The sequence below is a fragment of the Protopterus annectens genome, chromosome 3.part0 (assembly GCF_019279795.1).
Source record: "Protopterus annectens isolate FY-2018-M chromosome 3.part0, PAN1.0, whole genome shotgun sequence".
Taxonomy (NCBI): domain Eukaryota; kingdom Metazoa; phylum Chordata; order Ceratodontiformes; family Protopteridae; genus Protopterus; species Protopterus annectens.
In genome coordinates this window covers 741,230,366-741,248,705 of record NC_056731.1, presented here as the reverse complement: position 1 = coordinate 741,248,705, position 18,340 = coordinate 741,230,366, and the positions used below count along the sequence as shown (strand labels likewise).

At 42.3% G+C, this 18,340-nt stretch overlaps 1 protein-coding gene across 1 annotated transcript in view; it reads left to right on the top strand.

Annotated features, from left to right (window-relative positions):
- Positions 1–18,340, top strand: part of HERPUD2 (HERPUD family member 2) — a 610,195-nt gene that overhangs the window by 388,137 nt on the left and 203,718 nt on the right. Inside the window, exon 6 of the mRNA XM_044065094.1 lies at positions 18,006–18,329. Coding sequence (XP_043921029.1) covers positions 18,006–18,329 — 324 coding nt within the window. The remainder of the gene's footprint in view (positions 1–18,005; positions 18,330–18,340) is intronic.

The window sequence follows — 18,340 nt, the reverse complement described above, 5'->3', positions numbered from 1 at the left end:
GGCTAACTCTGAACTCTAGTTGACCTGATACAATTTGTACTCTCTGTAAATAACAAAACTGTACTTTGTATGTTAATTGTTATTGGCTGGTATTCATGCTAAAACAAAAATGTAATTGCTTCCTTGTTCTTCTTCTATGTATGTTAAATGCTATTGCCAGTTTCTCATGCTAAAATGAAATTGTAATTGCTTTCTTCTTCTTAATTGTACCTATCTAAAGTATGCTTTGCAATAATTCACTGTAATGTTCTCTGTAACTAACTGTGTAACGCGGAGCATTACTCCCCGGGCCTCCACTGAAAATGGGCTTCCTGAGCCCAGTGGACCTCCCCAGTCACCAAACTGGAAATAAAATAAATAAATAATAACACTGTTCTGTCACTGGAATGATAACTGTAGTCTAGCTGTCTAGACAATGCATTTTGTGAGAATAGACCATTTCTCATTCAGGGGCTGGGGTGTGCTTGTATGGTTTGGGTCACCCAGAAGTGCACTGGCAGGCTTTATGTAAATGTTGCTCATTCATGTCATGCTAAGGTCTTCCAGGATGACAGTACTGCATTTACATATATTTTTTGGTTTTGTCACTTCTCTGAACTACACAACACTGTGTTATGTAATGCTGTCATGTAGCCGATGTACAGATGTGCAAACCGACGCAGGACCCAAGACTTTGATTATCAGTGAGGGGCAAGCAGAGCAGATAACCCAAATGTGCTACAACACAACAGTGATGAACACTTGAACATTTATGATATAGGTAGTACAACACAACTTTCTCTCTTTGCTACCATGTGGACTATCCACTGCACCAAGAGTGTTCACAAAGTACCTAGCTCCAGTTATAACTCATTGCAGAGCAAGGGTACCATTTTCCCATTTTTTAGGTGGCTGCTTATTTTTTTTGAGTCTTTCTAGTTGTCAAGGAATCTCATTTGGGTGTGAGGATATTTTTTTTGTACAAGTTGGGATTCCAAGAGAACATCCAATTTTTTTTTCTGTACTTCTTTTCCCATGATTGTTTTCCAAGGATATTAGTTAGGTACCTCAGTTTAAAGAGATATCTGAAGTAGTTAACTTCATTTTATCTGCAACAGGTATACGGTATAATGGATCCTCATCGATCGAACACTTTTTTTTTTTTTTTAGCTCGCCCTCCCTCCTCCAATGCCCCCAATGCTCCTTTCTCTCTTCCTTTCCCCTCGCTTTGCTGCGCCAGTAGTATCCATCGTGGTCTCCTTTACTCTCAGCTAAAAAGGGATAGTAAGTGGAAAGTTTTGCTTATATCTAAGTGTGCTTGTCTAGGATTACCCTTCTTCCCCTTCTGTAGTAATGCATTGGTCGTTAGTGTAAAAAAAAAAAAAAGTTTTTTGTATTAGAGTAGTAGTCAGGCCTGCCATTCCCCTACCTGTGTGTGTGTGTTTTTTTTTTTTGGGAAGGTAGTACCTTTACCTTTGAGTGCAGGACTATGGCTGACCAGCTAAAGCCTGTGTTCAAAAAGTGTACAGATTGTGGCCATAAGCTTTCCCCTGCCGATGGTCACACTCTGTGTGTGATATGTTTAGGAGTGGCACATTTATCCACTCAGTGTGCTATATGTTCAGGCTTCAACCCTAGGGCCCTTAGGGATGGTAAGGCCAAGCTAGTTACCAAAGGCCTTCTCCTTGTTGCCATGCTGGATTCTGCCTCGGCCTCTGTCACTAGTGCACCTCCCCAGACAGGGACTCATCCTCCATCTTCGTCTGGCGATGTGTCCTCTAAGGACAGATCTTCAGTCAGCGAGTCTGACAAAGATAAAGAAGAAGAGAAGGAAAAGGAAAGATGCAGAGAAGAAAGGGAGAAAAAGAAAGACGGGCATCGCAAGAGATCCCCAGACAGGGAGCTCTTTCTCAGCCCTCCATCCAATACCATGAGGCCTGTTTCTCCTCGGCTCCGGTCACCACATTTCTCACCGGAGCCGTTGGAACATTCAGACCCGAGGCCCTCCACCCCTCTGCGCAGACCAGCCAGATCCGAGTCAGTGACCTCTTCGAGGTCGACTCGGAGCCTATCGGACATGGATATGGACAGGGTGATGCAGAGATTTCTTCAGACCCAAATTCAGATGGGAGACTTGCCAGATCCCCCTCCCTCTGGAGGGGCGACCTCCATGCCTCTTTTCTGCCCAATCTCTCCTTCCCTGATCCGTGCTTCAGGGCTCTTGGATCCAAGTTTCTTCGGAGCTGGTAGCTCGGCGCCAACGGTTCCTCCAACCTCGACTCCGGCTGTTACCTTGAGTTCCTCGGATCCAACTTGTTTGGATCCAAGTGACTCTCGGAGCCGCGGACCGGGAGTCTGACCCGGGGGAATGGTTTCTTCGGCTCAGACTCTTTCAGACCCGATCCATTCCCTCGAACCTCAGGCTACCCTGTCTTCGGCTCCGGTCCCCGCTTCGGATCCGGGGAGGACTTCTCCCTCGGCCTTCGAAGTGGTGGAGAGGGTTCTCTCCCAGGGATTGAGACCCCATCTCATCCCCTCGGATACCACCCAGGCCCCTCTGGATTTGGTGACGACTCCCTTCATCCTGTTTCATGAACAGCCCATGCCAGAGGATCCCCAGGTAATTTTCCGTGAGGAAACCCCTGCGGCTCGCAGATCCCCTTCTGAAAGTCCCACTGAAGAGGGCCACCGCAAACGTAAGTGCAGAACGAGGCACTTGGGCACCCCTGAGTCCCTCACCACTGACACTGACTTAGATGAAGGAGAAGGTTCCCCCAGGTCATCTCCTGAAGACGTCTCCTTCAGAGAAATTATGGAAATCCTCCACCAGAGGGGAGGTTGGTCAGCCCCAAAACCTTCTGGGAATGAGTCACTGTTCCTGGAGGCCTTTGGCACGGGCCCATCTACTTCCTGGGTGTCCCCACCAGCAGACCCCTTGGTGGACCTCATCACCACAAGGGCATGGAAGGAGCCCGACACCGTAGAGCCCATCCCCAAATGTCCTGACAAAGTTTTATCTCCTCCTTCTGATAGACAACCCTGGTCGAAAGGAGCCCCTGTTGATGCTATGTTGGTCGCAGCGGCCACTAAGAAGGAACTAGCACAGGAGTGTTCTTTAGTCCACCCTCCAGACAAGGAGTCCAGGTCGGTGGATAGGTTTGGGAAGCGCGTATACTCTTCAGCGACTTTTTCTGTCTGTGAGCTGAATTATTTGGCACATGTGATTCGACTTTAGCGAGACCTTGCTTCAGAGTTCGCTGAGTCTCCCCCTAGAGTCTTTATCGCTGCAGGACAGACAGCTGTTCTCTGCGACGATGTCTACTCTAAAGTCAGTCTCAAATACATCTATGAGGCTACTTTCCCATGCCACGGAAGGAGCAGCTAGAATGGCTGGGACAGGCATAGCCATGAGGCGTCATGCCTGGCTGAGATTGTGTCAGTTCGCGGACCCTTTCAAGGTGTCGTTTATCAACGCTCCCTACGATGGTTCTTCCCTCTTTGGGAAGACAGTACATGACACACTTGTCCAGAGCGAAAAGGACGGGAAGACTTTGTCTGCCATCGGAGTCCGCTTCTCTAACCCTCAGTGGTCCTTCTCTAGGAATCAAAAAGGGCAAAAGAAGATGTGGTTCTGAAAATCTCAGTTTTCCTGGGATTCTCAGGACAGTTATTCCCCCAGAGGCAGAGGAGGACAGGATCGACGCCGACCCAGAGGTAGAGGGGGTCCCAGGAATGTCAGGTCTAGGGAACCCTTTCTGATAGACCTGGTCAGCAGCCCTGAGGGGGATGATTGTCTTTAACACCCAGCGGCATGGGAGTCCATTACGACAGATTGCTGGGTTCTTCAGATAATATCCAGAGGCTACTCTATTCATTTCATTTCATTGCATCTCCAAACATTACAAAACACCTCCCGGATGTTCCACCCGCTCACAGGGAGGCCGCAACTCTAGAGGTTTCAAAGCTGCTTCTCAAACGAGCCATTGAAAAGGTCCCCGTCCCCCCGATCAGTCCGGATTAGGCGTCTACTCAAGGTTCTTTTAGGTGCCAAAAAAGACAGGGGACTTCAGGCCCATTCTAGATCTGTCAACATTAAACCTGTCGGTAGCAAAACAGAAATTCCCGATGGTCACCCTACAGTCCATTCTACCTTATCCCCGAGAGTGCGACTGGATGTGCTCATTAGACCTTCAGGATGCTTACTACCACATAAAAATACACAGAAGCTCCAGGAGGTTTCTGCACTTCCGGCTGGGAGCCAGTCACTTTCAGTTCAGGGCCCTACCCTTTGGTCTCACCACAGCCCCCGGGGTGTTCACCAAGGTAATGGCAGTTGTAGCTGCTCACCTGAAGCTTCAGGGCATTCAGGTTTTTCCATACCTGTACGACTGGCTCTAAGCTGCGCACAACAAGCATCACTTGTGTCTGGCCGGAGATTATTTCATTCGGTTAGCAGACCTACTGGGAATTACAGTCAATGTTCACAAATCCCATTTGCAACCAGTACAAATTCTAGACTTCATTGGGGCATGGTTAGACACATTGCAGATGAAGGTATTCCTAACTCCAGACAGTATTCTACATCTCAGGGGCCACATAGCTCAGATAGCGAACTCCAAGTCTTCAAAGGCGAGCGAGGTTCTCCGGGCCCTGGGCTCCATGGCTGCTGCCATATCTATTCTTCTGTATGCACGCCTTCTCATGCGGGTTCTTCAATGGACTCTGGCTGTCCAGTGGGCTTGGCTAGACCTACCCATGGAATTTCCGATCAAGATCAGTCACGTCTGCATGACATCTCTTCTTTGGTGGTTAACTTCACCGGAGATATCAAAAGGATGTCTATTTGCATCACCCTCAGTCCAAACCACAGTGACCACGGACGCCTCCCAACTCGGGTGGGGGGGGGGGCACTGTTTGGGAAGGACAGTCCAAGGCACGTGATCCCAGACAGAGACCAATTTGCACATAAATGTTCTAGAGATGAGGGCAGTGCTTTTAGTGTTGGAAGCCTTTCACACAATCCTCCCTCTTGGATTGATTGCAATTCAGTCAGACAACATGTCAGTCGTCTGGTATATCACCCTCTGTCACGAGGCCATGAGAGTATGGGGATGGGCGATTTCCACCAGTCTGTGCCTGATAGCAAAGCACATCCCAGGATGCTCCAACATTTTAGCGGACAGATTGAGCCGGGCCATTCTGATGCCTTATGAGTGGTCTCTGAAACAGTCATTAGCGGAGGAGATTTTCCTGGCATGGGGTCAACTTTGCTGTGATCTCTTCGCATCTCCTTCCAACGCAAAGTGCAGTGAGTTCTTCGCTCTGATTCCCTCACCAGGGGTAGTCCCCAGAGATGCTCTAGTCCATGTTTGGTCCCCCGGAATTCTGTATGCTTATTCACCTTTACCACTCATTCCGACGTTTCTTCAGAAAGCTTGCCGACTATGGTGCAATGTGATCCTCATTGTCCCGTTCTGGCCTCGTCAGGTTTGGTTCCCATTCCTTTGGTCTCATCTAATAGCTCCCCCGTGGGTTCTGGATCCCTGCCCGGATCTAATTTCCCATCCGTCGGGGACACGTCCACCCGATCTGGGCAGCCTCAAGCTAACAGCTTGGTTGCTCCAGTTCCGTTAATCGCCAGGACTCCCAGTCTTTCATCCCAGGTAAAATCCATTCTAGTGGCCTCTCTTAAAGACTCCACTAGGCAACTATATTGCAGTAAATGGAAGCGCTTTTCCATTTGGGCTTCACAGAGAGAAATAGATGCCTTTACAGCTCCTGTTCCAGCGGTGTTGGACTTCCTGTCTGGTATCTTTCAGCAAGGAGCTAGTTCCTCCACAGTGAAAGTACAGTTGGCAGCCATTTCCAGTTTTCAAGTTGGTGAAGACAACATGTCCTTGGCGTCCTCTCGGCTGCGTAAGGCTTTTCTTAAAGGTACGTTTTTGCTACGGCCCCCTGTCAAGGATTCGGTACCTCTTTGGGACCTTACATTTGTTTTACAGGCATTGGTAGCCCCTCCTTTTGAAAAATACGCCAAAGCCAGCACTGAAAGTTCCAAATCCAAATATTTATTGAAATAAACTAGTGCAACATAAGCACTGTAGTAACAGCTCGATCCTCATACTAGTTGGATGCTTTTAAATAATACAGGACCAATAAGAAACCAAGGCGCATAATTTATGTGCATACATAATAAGTAACAAATAAGATGATGCATCTTGATGAACAAAATGTTTCATTTAAATGCCAATGAAGATATAAATTCCATGCAGTACAAAAAATAGACATTGTCAATCAGCTTCCATATATGCAGAAAAGTGTCAAAACAGTATATCATACTTGTGAAAAGTATATATGATACATAGCCCAAAAAACATTTGTGTGACAAATGTATAGGTAGTCAGTGGTATATGTAATAACATATTGTCAATGATATATCATGCTTAATGCACCCATATAATGCATAGCACCAAAACAAAGAAGCCAGTGTATATCCTGTCTTGAGCAAGTTAAGAGAAAAATACCTAACATGTAATATGTCTCTTATGCAAAGTTTTTGTATTAATGTGAAAAAATTTTGGTTTATAATAATACTTGTAAAAAAGTATATTATGTATATTCCATTAAGGTCAAAAAGTGGGCATGATGACAAGATAAAAGACCTGAATAAAGCTATAATTGACAGTGAAAACATTTTTTTAGCATGCTATAATGATCCTGAAATGTGTGATGTCCTAACTGAATATATGGGTAAGAACTTCTATGGGTGTCCTGTGCATTAAATAATTTAGAAGCCTAAATACTTAAATTGACCCATACCCTATGTTGGTAGCTATATATGGACAATATAATGTTAAAAATAGTTAGATCACATATTGACCATGATTAAGTCTCTAGCCTAGTGAACAAAAAGGGTCATGTAACTCCCATTTCAGATATGATATGTTCTGCCAATATATATATATCTTGGTATTTATGATGATTGGCCAACTGTAAAGCACAACAAAAATACATACTATGCTACTGATTGTAGGGCCAGGGTTCAATTATGAAATTATCCAGTGCTATATACATGAACAGTCTGGTGTCCAAAAATAAAGTTGGTTCATATGCTGGGAATAATTTAAACACCTCAAATTAAATACAAACTATGGTGGTATATGTGATCATCATAATTATTAGTCAAATGTGGTATATCACTACAAAAGGTGAATAGGTATCTATGTCAAGTGGTAGTCTTATAATAATAAGGAGAACCATCAAACGGGTATATACATGTGATAACAATATAATGCCCAATAATAGATCACCAATAGAACAAATCTGTGCATTGACAGCATAGGCAAAAAGTCTATGTTCTTTTAGCCCAAATGTTCATTGAGACCAGGTGGAAATAGTGCTCCTGAATGGATAATCCAATATTTTTCTTTGTGGCTGAGTATACTTTGCCACCCCAATTGGTTATGTCTGTTTCCCATAACCTTATCAATAATCATGAACATGAAATTGGCTGTTGTATGTTTAATGGAATGTTGGTATAAAGCATTGGTAGTTTTTATTTCAGGTATATCACTCCTATGTTCACTTATCCTAGTTCTAAGAAGTTTTGCCCACATAGAAAGCATTGCATTGACATGTAGCTAGATAGATCACCCAACTAGATGAACAATTGCCAAATGTACGTACATCATATACTTTACTAGTATTGGCACTGGTAAATTGTTTCAGCTTGTTCACCTGGCAACATGAACTGCAATGGCCACAAGGAAAAGTGCCTCCTTTTGAACCAGCAGCTTCGGTGGACTTAAAATTTTTGTCCTGGAAGACAGCTTTCCTAGTCGCCATCACATTGGCTAGGAGAGTTTCTGAGCTTCAAGCTCTGTCTGCCGTGCCTCCGTATTTGGTCTTCCATAAGGATAGGGTTTCCCTCCGTGCTAACCCTTCCTTCTTACCTAAAGTGGCATCTGAAGCAAACATAAACCAGTCCATTAATCTGCCTGTTTTCTTTCCCAACTTTCAAAATAAAGGTGAATACAAACCCCATTTGTTGGATGTTCATAGACAACTTCATTTTTATCTTCATAGAACGAAGTCTTTCCGCAAGACTGACCAATGTTTGTTTCCTTTTCCAAAGCATTTATGGGTAAAGCTATTTCTAAAGTTTCTTTAGCCAGATGGATCACTCTTTGCATTTCACATGCTTACAAAGCAAAAGGTTTATCTCCTCCTGGTATAGTTAAGGCTCACTCTACCAGGTCCATGGCGACTTCTGCTGCTTTTTGGTCCAGGGTAGCTTTGGACGATATTTGTGCAGCAGCGACACGGGCCAATTCACATACCTTCATTTCCCATTACAAACTGGATCTGATTTTGAGGGGTAGAGCATCCTTTGGCTCTGCGGTGCACAGGAATATCCTTCCATAAGGGCCTCCCAGGATCGGAGTAGCTGGGGACTCTGTCCCACAGGTTGCAGATAAAATGAAGTTAACTACTTCAGATAAAGAAGTTATGTACTCACCATAACGTTCCATCTGAGTAGTTATACTTCATTTTTCTGCAGCATTCCCTCCCTCCATCCCCCGGACCTTATCCTGTTTTCAGGTTGGTTATTGGGTTGAGTTGCATATATATATTGTTAGTTGCAGCAAACTCGATCTGAGGAAAGATAGGAGATGGCAGGGCATTATGGGTAAGGGGAGGAGCTCGGAGCTTGGAGCAGATGCTAGAAAAAAGTTGCCGGCTCGGATCCAATATTGATCCGTATACCCACAGGTTGCAGAAAAATGAAGTATAACTATTCAGATGGAACGTTATGGTGAGTACATAACTTCTTTTTTCTTCCACAGGGAAAAAATAAATCTGTATCTAGCTCTATCTTTATTTATTTTATTTATTTAAATTTGTTGACCGGGAGTGTCCGACTGGACGTGGGTCCATTTTCAGCAGAGGCCCGGGGAGAAAAGTTCCACAGTAAAATAAACAGACAGTAGTTACATTGGATTACATAGTGATTAACAATTTAACATAGAAATTACTTACAATATATTTACAGATGAAGAACATAGTACATCAGTAGACAAACTAGAATCTTTATCTGTGAAGTACATAACAGGCATTAACAAATGTAACGAGACGTTCCTGCTGTATAATAAGTACTAGGCTTATGAGCATCTGAGCTTGCTATCATCAAGGTAGTTAGTGGAGGTGAAAGAAAGGTAGTGGTTGGATGGGGTGGATGATATTAGAGTGGGAGTTGCAAGGGCATAGCCAGCATGTTTTTAGGTGCACTTTTAATAAAGTTTTGAAGTTGGTGCATGATGGTACGGAGGTAATTGTGGGTGGGAGTGAGTTCCATAATTTGGCTATGGCGCAAGAGAATAGTGCTTCACCAGCAGAGTTATTGGCTTTAGTGATCTGCAAGTGATTTTTGTTGCTGGATCTTAGTGGTCTGGTGGTGCGATAGGGTTGGAGTAGATTCTGGAGGGATGGGACATTTAGTGGATGGTTTACTAGTTTGTGGGCCGAGTGAGAGTTGATACCACTGAAGGAGGTGAGGGAGTTCAAGCCAGCCCAGTTCAGCAAGTGAGAGACAGTGGTGACTATGGTAGGATGCCCCTGTGGCGAATTTGGCGATTTTGTTGTAGCAGGTCTCTAGCTTGTTTAGATCACATTGCCTTAGGTTGGTATATACTGGCGAGGCATAAAGTAGGGTGGAGATAAGGTGGGAATTTGCTATTGAAATCTTTGCTGCTTTGGTGAGAAATTGTTTATTTCTGTATAATGCTCCTAGTTTTTTGTGGACTTTTTTATGGTCATGGATATGTTAATGTCAAATTTTAGTTTATTGTCTATTTCCACTCCTAGCAATTTGGTGTGTTCAGTTGGGTATATAGTGGTGTTGTCTTTTGCTGTGATGTTAAAGTGAGAGTTGTTTTGAGTATGTTTGGTGGGTTGGAAGATGAGTAGTTTAGTTTTGTTTGGGTTGAGTATTAATTGGGCATCAGATAACCATGTTTCAACAGAGGAAAAGGCTTCCTGTGTGACTTTTTGCAATTTGGGTAGGGTCTGGGCTGAGCAGATGATTGATGGTTGAGTCATCTGCGTATTGGATGAGTGTGCCATGTTTGGTGGCAGAGGCTAGATTATTGGTGTAAACAGAGAAAAGTAGGGGTCCAAGGATGGATCCTTGGTGAACCCCTATGGAGACAGGTAGTTGGGGAGATATGTCATTCTGCCATACAATGGATTGTTGGCGGTCAGACAGGTAACTCTGAAACCAGTTGGTGATTGATTGTGAGAAGGATAGGTTATTGAGGACAGAGATAAGTTGTTTGTGTGGGACCATGTCAAATGCTTTAGATAGGTCTAGGAAAGTAGCAGAGGAGAGATAACCATTGTTTTTATGCTGAAGGATAGTGTTAGTAAAGGAGAGTAAGGCAGTGGTGGTGCTATGGTTTGGTCGGAAAGTTTGCTGAGTACTGGAAAGGAGGTTGTTAGTAAGGAGGTAGTGTGAGACCTGAGAGTGTATGCATCTCTAGTATATTGGAGAGCGGAGAGAGAATAGCTATGGGGCGGTAATTGGTTAGTTCTGCAGAGGGTCCGCCTTTGTGGAGGGGAATTATATGTGAGACTTTCCACAATGTGGGAACGTAACTTTCTGACAGAGATCGGTTAATCAAGATGGATACTGGGTAGGCCAGAGCATCAGCTGCGATTTGTAGGTATTCACTTGGGAGGTTGCCTGCTGCTAATTTGGTGGGTTTAAGTTTAGTTAAGAGTTTTTTTATGTTGGAGGTAGGTACAGGAGAAAAAGTGAAGGCAGTGGGGAGATTACTAGTTGAAGGTGTGGGTTGGAGGGAGGGGTTGTGTTGTTTAGCTAGTGATAGTATGGTTTGGGTGAAGTGTGTGTTGAATGAGGTAGCAATATTTTCTGAGGAGTGAGGGATGTTAGGAGGAGGGTACTGACTTTACCTGGGTGGAGGATGGAGTTTATGGAGGACCACAATTGTTTGGGGCTGTGTTGTGAGGAGTCTAGGGCAAACTGGTAGTATTGGAATTTGTCCTGTTTTATTAGCTTTTGACTCTATTGTAGTTCTAGGAATTTCTGTCTAGCTGGGGTTTTGGTTTTGCGCCAGTGCTCCCAGGCTTTATCCCTGTTTTTCACTTCTGACTTAGTGGTTTTCTGTAGCCGTGGGGAGGGTTGTGCTTTGGTTCTGGAAAATCTTATGGGGCATGGTAATTAAGGATGTTCAGGAAGGTAGTATTAAAAATTCAACTGCGTCATCTAGACTGAGGTACTTTAGAGCATGCCAGTTACATTCTTTGAGGGATGAGATGAATGTGAGTGGATTAAAGTTTATTTTTTTACGTATTTGACGATAGATGACAGGTTTAGCTTGGTACAGGTATTTTTTGAGTAGGAATGTTGGGGAGTGATCACTGAGACTATCTGATAAGCAGCCTGTTATATATGACTGGGGGTTCTTACTGACTAGTATCCAATCCAGGGTAGTGTGCTTGCTGGAGTTTTTATTTATCCTTGTTGGTGACTGGACTAGTTGGGTGAAGCCATGAAGATGTACATGATGGGTTGGATTGTTGCCAGAACAGGATTGCCAGTCAATATTGAAATCACCTAAGATGATAGTTTCTTGGGGGAGATGATGGGTAGCCAGCTGAGGAGGTTTTCTATTTTATTCAATCTTTAAGATTTGCCATTCAGATGTTAGTCACTGCTTGGGAATGCTTCAGTATTGGTCTCATGGCAACTGTCTGTTCTCAGGATACCTCTCAAAAGATGCCAGATGAGAAGGATACAGTGTTATCTGAAGTCTCTTTGGTCCTAGCACAGCATCCCTTGTCTTGTCAAATCCCAGTGCTGGATTTTGTCAAAAGAGAAATCCTTTGATGGAGGCAGCAAATTTCCCTAAACTTGGGTCTGCCCTTCTCCTTCCCTGCTCTAAAGCAGTCTGTCACCACAGACACTTTGGACTTTGGTTGAGGAGCAGGTTCAGGAGGGACATAAATGCATAGTGTTGGGACACCAAGGGCAGCTGCAAGCACATAAATGCAAAAGAAATGCTTACCCTGCTCAAGGCACTCAACTCTCTTGAATTATATTTTGTCCCCTGGACCTCTTCAAGTTGTTATAGATAATTCATGTGGTACAACAGCAAGCAAGGAGGAATCCGGTCTTTCCCCTTTTGCAGACTAGCCACTTTAGCCTGTGATGTAGCTTTACAGCACATTATCTCTATAGGTATCCTCCCATCTGCAAAATCGTGTGTCAGACAAGTTGAGCAGGACAAGGGCAGACCCTCATGAATAGAAACTTGATCAGTGGTCTTCCAAGATGTAATCCATCTGTGGAGAGTTCCTCAGGTAGATCTATTTGCCTCTTCTCTGAAGAATCAGTCAGTAAGATTCTCTTTCAGGATTCCATGCAAGAAGGCCTGGAGGACAGATGCCTTTTCATTTTATTTCTTTGGACAGGAATGTTTTGTATGCTTTTCCACCCTTTCCATTGATATTTAGGGTACTTCAGAAGATTCAGTAGGAATCCCCCAAGATAATTGTAGTATTACCTATTCTGGCCCAGGCAACTGTGGCTCTCTGTTATTTTGGAAATAGCTAAGGGCATTTGGTACAAGCTTCCTCACAGAATCAATCTACCCCAAAAGATCAGGGGTGTTTGATACACCCCCACCCTGATCAGTTTCAGCTGACTGCCTGGATGATAGGATCTTAATTTCCTTTAGGCACCTGTTTACTAAGGGGATGCAGTAGGTAGTAATGGTGGCAAGAAAGCTTGCTACTAGAAAATCATATATTAGCAATTGGAAATGGTTTACTAGTTGGTAAAAACACCATAACCAGCACACATTGATGGATAGTTGTTCTCTGGTTTTACAACGTTTGTGTGAGTTACTGTTCTATGACCTTACCCTTACTTCTCCATCAGGGTTCGTTTATCAGCCTTTTCAGCATGTTAACCCATGGATCCTCATCTTACAATGCATTCCCCTGTCAAACATTTTTGAAAGGAGTTTTGCATAAGTGGCCTCCAAGAAAGCCAGTGCCCCCCCCTTGGGATCTTAAGTTTGTGTTAGAAAAGCCAACATTTGCTCAATTGAATCAGCTAATCTGACTAAATTGAGGTCCTTAACATGGAAGTCAGTTTTACTGGTTGCTCTGACCTCTGCAAAAGAGTATCTGAGTAGCATGCTCTTATGATGAGTCAAACATATCTCTGTTTTGTACAGAGACAGGGTTTCTTTGAGAAGTAATCCTTATTTTATGCCTAAAGTTTAGTATAATTCAAATTGTTCATCTCCCCATTTTCTTTCCTGAACGTAAAAATGAGGGAGACAGTATACTCCATACTTTGGATGTCCACAGACAACTCAAGTACTATGTTGACAGAACAAAATCTTTCAGATCTTCAGATTAATTAATTTGTTATGAAAGTAAGAAGCAGGGGCAGCCGGTGTTAAAGCAGACTATTTCCAAATAGTTGCCTCAGGCTGTTACCTTTTGTTATACTCATCACAACAAAACTATTCCAGGCAGGGTCAAAGTCCACTCTGTCAGGGCCTTGGCTTCATCTGTGGCTTTTTGGAAATTGGATTCTAGAAGTATTTTAGAAGCTGTAATATGGTGCCATGTACGTACTTTTACAAGACATTACAAGCTTGATTATTTCTTTAGGTCTAGGTCAGAATTTGCTAGGAACATTGTCAAGGGGCTCCTAGACTCTTCTTCTATCTTCCAAGTGTAGTAAGCTAGTGTAATCTACTCATATAGCTGCAGCTACTACACCAGTGGTCGATATCATGAAAGTAGTACAGTTGTGTAAGTAAACTTACCATAACAGCAAATGTTAAATGATAACTGCTGCAGTAGCTGCTGCCTCTCTCCACCTCCCTTGTTTTTTTCATGTGCTGTGTATGATAAGGAGTGAATGGAGTGAATACTAAATTTTTTTTTTGTTCTCTGAGTTGTCCTCTCAGGCTCAGCTTCCCCTCATTCTGTTGGCATAAAAGTTCAGAAGGGCTTGGTGCCCAAACTTGTCTTTTTAGTCAGTTCACCTTGAGTCGCTTGACAGTTCGAGTGTGTGGACGGTTCCCTGAAGCTTTGGAAGCTGGCTGATTGTTATACAAACTGTCTCTTGACTCTTGATTTGTAAAATGAAGTATACTGGTCATCTACTTAAATCTTAATCATCTGTGTCTGTCTTGGAGACTGTTTACTGTCACTAAGCTATGCATTTACAGTTCTGTATGATGGGTGCCCACACCTCTCAACCATACCGAATTCCTCGGTAAATACTCGTTTTGAGGGCAAAATATTAGGGTACCACGAATTCCCGAGTGGGCCCTTCAATTTCCCGGGGTTTTTTTTTGATGAATTTGTTGCTGAAGTCATCACGTGTAGGGTGTGAGCGATGATGTCAGCTTTGCAAGGCAGACAGAGAGCCTGTCAGAATTCAGCTGGTTTTATTACTTAATTTAACTTAAGTGCAGCAGTCGAGAACTGCAGAGGCAGACCAGTCCTAATTGCACAAAACATCTTTCTTACCCCCGCTCCTCCAAGTAAAGCCAAAAAAAAGACTGTACTACTGGAGCTTAGTGGCAGGGGCAAGAGGGGCACTCTGCCCCGGGTGGCACTTTAGACTCTTTACGTTTTACTTTTGGGACCGGTCAGATGTTCAGTCTGCCCGTGGAATTTAACAGTATATTTACAGTATTAATTTTCTTATGTGCTGCTTATTGTTGCATTGAATTGTGTGCTCGAGTTGCTGCATTAATTTTCTTTGGACTCGTATATGCATCAAGTTGCTGCATTGATTTTGTTTGGGCTCGTATGTGCGAGAGAAAAGTGAAAATTATTTTGAATGTTGACTTTCCTTTGCATTTGGTGTGTGTGTGTGTGTGTGTGTGTGTGTGTGTGTGTGTGTGTGTGTGTGTGTGTGTGTGTGTGTGTGTGTAAACTGCTCCACTTAGGGTATAACTGGTGGGTAGGGTTACTCAGACTCAAACCCTGTACCTTTGGTACAAGAAGCAAGAGCCTAAATTCTGTACTCATACCACCATTTGTTATTCAAGGGGTTAGTTCTTAACTGTCCAAAGTTTCACAGAATGTCTGGAATGTTTGGCTAATACTTTTGGTCTGTTCCTCTTAAAATTGGTATTTTTCTGACAAACAAGTGAGAACTGAATTCACTAAATAATGATAGCCATTTAAGTTTCAGTCTTCCTGTCTTTCAGGGAACGCATGGTAACACAAAACATTTTATTCTAGCAACTTTCTAAGAGTATACAAGCAATGTTTAAAATGTGTCCCTGGTTTTGGGTCTTTGCCCCCCCCCAATACATTTTGGCTTTTTCTTTTTGTGCTGCAGTTCTTCAGAGGGGAGAGAAGTTTAGTGCTGCTTATGCCAAGTCTGTTTGCATTGTTAGTTGCACAACAGATAGTGTACTTGCCTTTGATGCAGAAGGCTGTGGGTTCTGCTTCCACAATATGTAGATGGATTGCTGATACTGCACTGTGTTGTTGTATTTTTAAAGGGGGTAGATGCTGCAATCCTGTGAATGTCCTCTTTGGTAGAGATATCTAGTAACTATGAACCTGTTTAACAGTTTGCCATCCATTCCCTATTGCAGTATTACTAGCTTATCATTTTTTTAACGTAACATAGGCAATGTATTATTCAATGGCAAGAGGCACTTTATTTGTAGATGAAACAATGAAATATAAAGTTGTTTGCTAGGAGCAACCTCTTCATTAGTTACATATCTCTTTAATGTGGAATTATTTAGATGACTTTTACTTCTGCAGAGATTGTGCATATTTACTGATACTAGTGGATTGTAGTGACAGAAGTTTGAGTAAACTTTTATGGTGGAAATGTTCTGAATTGAGCAGTTTTGTCATTGATTCATTTTTTTTTTCATTGCTTACTGGAAAAATGTTCAAAACAATAAGTTTAAAACAAGCTCTAACAAGTGTGCTCTGTTATACAAAGACTATAATGTAATGCAGTCAGGAAGGTGTATCAAAGAACACATGTAGGTTTGCATGGTCCTAAATATATGTGTAAGTGGCTTATGATTTGGAAACAGCACAAAGGTAATTTTTATTCGCCACTGGCCAGATGCATTTTCTTTGAATATGGGTTTCAGTGCTGTTTCAATGAATGTGCGTTTCAAGGACAGAGAAGTTGTAATGCTAAGTCTATTTTCGTTTTGAGACTGTATTACTTTGTTTAGCAGATGCCTAAGTGTTTGTGCTATAAAATGTAAAATAAAAGTTTTAAATGAAATCCAAGTACTCATTGTAGAAGTAAAGCAATAGCCAAGTAATGGGACATTGGAATGGCTGCAGGGGGGAGGGCTGTGTATGGGTGGCCCCATTCGACCTTGATTTTGTGAGGGGGGAAGGGCAGCAAACTCAGACAGCCCCAGTCGGCACAAACTCTAGCTACGCCACTGATCAGTAGGCCATGGAGTGACTTTTGGAGGTCCTAGCAAACTTAATATTGTTTTGCTAAGATGAGAATATTACCTACCGTTAAATGCCCTGCTTTTACTACAAAACCCACATACTGCAAGTCACCAAAAATAAAATCCTAAGGTTCATCATCTTTTCCCGTCCCAGTGAACATCATTGCTACACATTTCAAAAAAAGTTGTTACCATTTACTATAGAAGACTTTTTTTTTGTGGAAATGTCTGCTGTGTACCCTTTGCAAAGTAAGTTTATATTTAAATTTACCTCATATTCATTGAGACAACATGGAAACTAAACTACTGAGACCTCCCTTTAATCTTTACCACTAATGAAAAACATTTTCTAAAATTGTCCCTAAATCTTGCAGAAATGTATCACAAAAAATTAGACAAAGTGAGAATGGTATCATTTTTAAAAAGCAGCTAAAGGCAGTGTTAGTTCAGGAGCCTAAATGTAAGTGTTGCAAAGGTAGTGTTTTGTATGGATAGTTCTGCAACAGATTTCTTAAATATTTTCCTTAGAAAATATTGTTTCATAATGATGATCTTTGTAGAAATTATATTGAATGTATTCCTAGTGTTAGCTAAATACGTATATTCAAAGGTATTACAGTTATTTGAATTCATCTGATTGCTACACTTCTCTGCTTTGAAAGAACTGATTGCATTTACCAAAAAGAACTCACTCTGTAAATCTACCCATCTACTGATTTCTTCTCTTTAAATCCAGCTCATTTATTTTCTGGCTGCAGAAGGCTGAAGCAGTTAATTTTATTTTTATAAAAGAAAACTGTATTTTAGTTTTACAGTTTGCACAAGTTCAAAGTTTGACACAAGTTCATATATTATAAACAAAACACTGTTCTGTTTTGCGTTTCACGATCATATTTTGTCTGTTTAGTTTGCGTTTAAAGGTTGGTATCCCACAATTCCCTGGGACTGGACATGGTTATATAATTATGTATGCAAATTTTATGTTGATCAGCATACATATTTTTGGTCGGTTGTACCTATTTTTCATGGGCCTTTCTCCAGATTTTTCATGATTCGAGGTTGATGGGTATGTAGGGGACTATTTACTATCCCTTTGTCATAATACATGGCACACAAAACCTTACATTCTGTATATGAATGAGTGAGTGAATTAATCAGTACAGAGCTGCTTTTCACGTTCATCACATTGCAGGAACTTGCTTGGAAATGGTCCATTCATTCAAACCTGGTAAGTTTCCAAGCTTCCAACTTCCTCACACAGAAATTGAAACAATTGCTTTTCGTTGCAAATTTCTTGATCATTATAGTATTGTTTAGTCTGTAATTTTGTATTTTTTTTCTTTTAATCTGTTAGTTCTTTTTGTCTTGCCAGCGTTGGTAGCCATGCTTCTGATAAAATTAAATTCTTTTAATGTATTTCTGATGTTTCTTAGCAAGCTTTTGAATTAAACTGTGTCCCAGACAAGATTAAATGTATAAATCTATAGCCTTAATAAATTTGTAGTGATTTTTTTTTTCTTTTAGTCAAGCAGCAGTGTCAGCCCAAGGAACTGCAACTACCCAAACAGCTGCACCTGTGTCTTCGGTACCTGTAAATCCACAGCCTATCCCTCAGAATGAACCTGTAGCACCTGCAAATGTAGCTCCCCAGGAGAATAGACCTGTTAACCAGAATATTCAGATGAACGCACAGGGTGGTCCTGTAATGAATGATGAGGACTTCAACAGAGACTGGTTAGACTGGCTGTACACATTTTCCCGAGCTGCCATTCTTCTGAGCATTGTTTACTTCTACTCCTCCTTCAGTCGTTTTGTAATGGTTATAGGAGCTATGCTTCTGGTTTACTTGTGAGTACCTA